This window comes from Octodon degus, unplaced genomic scaffold (assembly GCF_000260255.1).
Source record: "Octodon degus isolate 3935 unplaced genomic scaffold, OctDeg1.0 scaffold00054, whole genome shotgun sequence".
Taxonomy (NCBI): domain Eukaryota; kingdom Metazoa; phylum Chordata; class Mammalia; order Rodentia; family Octodontidae; genus Octodon; species Octodon degus.
In genome coordinates, this window is record NW_004524630.1 from 2,857,740 (window position 1) to 2,861,331 (window position 3,592).

At 43.5% G+C, this 3,592-nt stretch overlaps 1 protein-coding gene and 1 long non-coding RNA gene across 2 annotated transcripts in view; both read left to right on the forward strand.

The window, feature by feature from the left end:
• The first annotated feature begins 467 nt into the window (after positions 1–467).
• Tmem68 (transmembrane protein 68) overlaps positions 468–3,592 on the forward strand; it is a 31,834-nt gene continuing 28,709 nt past the window's right edge. Inside the window, exons 1-2 of the mRNA XM_004633407.3 lie at positions 468–512; positions 1,551–1,944. Of these exons, the coding sequence (XP_004633464.1) occupies positions 1,620–1,944 (325 nt within the window). The 5' untranslated portion in view covers positions 468–512; positions 1,551–1,619. The remainder of the gene's footprint in view (positions 513–1,550; positions 1,945–3,592) is intronic.
• The window catches only part of LOC111817310, a 1,695-nt gene continuing 973 nt past the window's right edge, over positions 2,871–3,592 (forward strand). The window contains exons 1-2 of the long non-coding RNA XR_002821548.1: positions 2,871–2,883; positions 3,346–3,561. This is a non-coding gene — a long non-coding RNA (uncharacterized LOC111817310). The remainder of the gene's footprint in view (positions 2,884–3,345; positions 3,562–3,592) is intronic.

The following is a 3,592-nucleotide window of genomic DNA, read 5'->3' on the forward strand; positions in this document are numbered from 1 at the left end:
TGGAATAGTAGTAAGATTACGGAGCGTGGAATAGTAGTAAGATTACGGAGCGTGGAATAGTAGTAAAATATCTCTACTGTTAGAATCAGAATTTGAGAAAATGCGGATGGAAGACCAAGGAAATCTTATATAGGAGATTATCATCATACTGATAATGTGTCATTGTCCTCTATGACAGAGTCAGTAAAGAGTAACCTAATCAGTTGCATATCTTAACTTCAGAGAAGTAAAGCTTTTGTACCTCTGTCAAGGCAAATTCTTCGATGAGGTCTTAATCACGGCACTACAGAGCGATCCTTAGTGACATGGACACAACTTTAATTATGATGTACTAGCCTAGGAGTGTAATCATACCTGCCAATCATTTGTGCATGCCAGTTGCTAGTTATTTTATGGAAATTTTAACTTTAGGTGTTAACAGTTCTCTTTCATTTTTAATTGTGTATTCCATTTGTTGACTCTTTCAGGATATATACACTGGAGCTTAGAACAAGATATTTACCTAATTTCTGGTAAGTCAAGTGACTTTACAGAGTCAGTTCATAAAATAGTTATACACTGGTATTATATTTTAGAGAAATTTTAGTGACTGTTAGACAAAAACGGAGAGTGCAGCGGCGGGGGGTGGTGGTGGGAGTGTGGGTGTTTGGAGTGCCGTTCTGGACCCCGCCCCCGGGGCACGCTGAGCTGGCTAGACTGGGCATGGTGGCGCTTGCCTATAATCGCAGTACTTGGGAGGCTGAACGCAGGCAGACCACTACGAGTCTGATCTAGTGAGATCCTGTAGACCCTTGTCTAAAAAAAAAAGGTACTGATTATTTCGTTGCATACCGTCAGAAGCAGAAAAAGTTTTTCTGTAAATTTGTTTCTCAATAATATTACAATAGGGCCGGCCGAATAGCTCAGCGGATTGAAGCTCCTGCCAGCAGGCTCAGGGGTCGGGGTTCGATCCCCGGGCCTGCCATGCTGGCCCCGCCCGCCAGGGCACGCTGAGACAGCAGTTGAGACTGGGCATGGTGGCACACGCCTGTAATCCCAGCTCTTGGGAGGCTATAAACAGGTGGATCACTACGAGTCCAAGCTAGTAGTGAGACCCTGGACTTCCCGTAGACCCTTCCCTAATGAAAAATGAAAAAAAATTACAATATCCAAAAATGTGTGTCATTTCCTGAAGAATTTGGTTACATTTACCTAATCAAATAGCGGTATTTTGAGGAGACACGATTACTCTCAGCACGACGTAGTACGGAATCTAGATGTTCAACAGGACCCACTTTAGATCCGAGGCCAGTTGTTCAGGTTGCGCTGCAATCTCAGTCCTCAGCAGCCTGCTCTCAGTTACAGCTCACGAGTTACGTGCTGAGCTCAGCACACTTCAGGAGCAAACAGGTGAAACCCTGTACTTTATATATTTATACTTAAATCTACCACACCGTCAAGCACTAAAAAGCCTACTCACTTTGCAATTAAATGATTATAGTATTTATGTAGACTAATACATTGAACTCTGTTGTTGCTAGGAGAATAACTGGATTATTTTCTCCTTCTAGTGTCAGAATTAAAGACCTGCTGTAGCTATGAAGAAAGAGCCTGACTGCATCATTTTCACCTAGAGGAAGATGATAGACAGAAATCAAACCTGTGCTGCGGGACAGGACGCCGTGCCTTACGTGACTTGTCTGATCCACGTGCTTGAGGAGTGGCTTGACATAGAGCACTTGGAGGACTATTTGAACTTTATCAACTATCTCTTGTGGGTTTTTACGCCACTGATACTTGTAGTCCTTCCTTACTTTACCATCTTTCTCCTCTACCTGACCATTATTTTCTTACATATCTATAAGAGGAAGAATGTACTAAAGGAAGCCTACTCACATAACTTATGGGATGGTGCAAGGAAAACGGTGGCGGCTGTGTGGGACGGACACGCGGCGGTGTGGCACGGTAAGCTGGGGTTGCTCTGCCCTCTGCGTTTCACTGTCTGTGAGTGGTGCTGAAGCTCTGGGCTCAGCCCTTCTTGCCACTCTCCAAGTCGCCACACCGTGGTCTGATGACGTGCATGGGGTAATTTTAATTCCTCTGCATTTACTCAGCCATGCTCTGTGGGCTAGGAGATAGTCTGTGTTGGAGAATGCCCTCTGCTCTAACGTTCCATTTTATTCTTTGAGAAGATACTGAAAATTACAGTGACGTGATTTCTGATTGTTTATTTGCATGCATTGTGCATTTGTGTTTCTTTCTTAAAATTATTTTCCCCAAACACATTATTTTGCATTAAATGAATCACACAGCTCTGAAGACTTCCACTATAAGCTAAGACAGGGAAATTGATAGGTAAAATATTTAGAAAAATAAGACTAAGTATTTTAAGTTAAGTAGAAATTTTTTAAAAGACTGTATTTAGCATTTTTTCTAGGTCTATTCAAATTCAATTTTCAGTGTAGAGATTTTTAAAGAATGAAATATTTACTAGTATTACATTAAATATAATTTGCACACCAAATTTGCTTTTTGTTTGATTCATCTTACAGGTACACATGTCTTTCTGAATAAATGTGATGATAATAAATTGCTCTCCAGGAAATTAATTCATTTATTATATTGAGACATTGCAGTTCATTATTGGGTCTTCATTTGTTTATCTTGAAAATTGCCCTTTGGTGGCCTATTTTTAAGGGCTTGATAGTTTTCTCTATCAGATTTTTCTGCATTATTCCACCAATACCTTATTTACTGGCTTCTTTTTTTGAGAGCCATAGAAAAATAGTTGAGATTAATTTGGCAGTGCTTTAGTTTGCTTTTAAAAAAAATTAATTGAATTTTAAAATCTTTTGTTTGTGTATTTGGTACGTGTTTGTGTATTTGTGGAATGGCATTGGTCTAGTCTCACTATGTAGCTCAGACTTGCAGTGATCCTCCTGTGTCAGCCTCCCCAGCACTGGGATTATGGGGGTGCGCCACCATGCCCAGTTCTGGGGCTGGCCGGTAGGTATGGCCTGCGGTACTGGGGATCAAGTCCGGGTCCTTGTGCCGACAGCTGTCTCCCCAGCCCATTTACTTATTTATCCTAGCCCGCTTTTGTTGATATACAAGAGCACCTAAGCCAAGGTAGTTTATAAAGCTGGGCACTTGTCTTGCCTTATGGGTCTGGAAGTCGAGTGTGGTGCTAGCCTCTGGGGAGGGTCTCGTGCTGCTCTTTGCATAGTGCGGTGCACAGTGGCACACCATATAAGCAGTGAGCACGTGGGGGTGGCCTTGCCTTGCGCAGCTGGTCTGTGGGCAGCTTGTGTAGTCTCCCAGGCGTGTAGACACACTGACTCTTGAGAGTGGCGTAGGTCTATTCAGATGGCCCTGTCGCCATCACCCAGAGGCCTGCCGAGGGCCTCTAACATGACTGCGTTTAGGGCTCAAGTCTCCGCATGCGCGTTGGTGGGGATGAACTGTGGTGCCACATGACAAAGATGTGGCTTTCTCTGGCATGCTGTGGAGTGTCAAAGCGGTTTTACGAAAGGGCATAGGAGCATGGGCTTCGATGTAGCTGCTGAGGCACGCATCCCTGAGGTCTAAGGCTGCCGTGAGCAGAGGCTGCCAG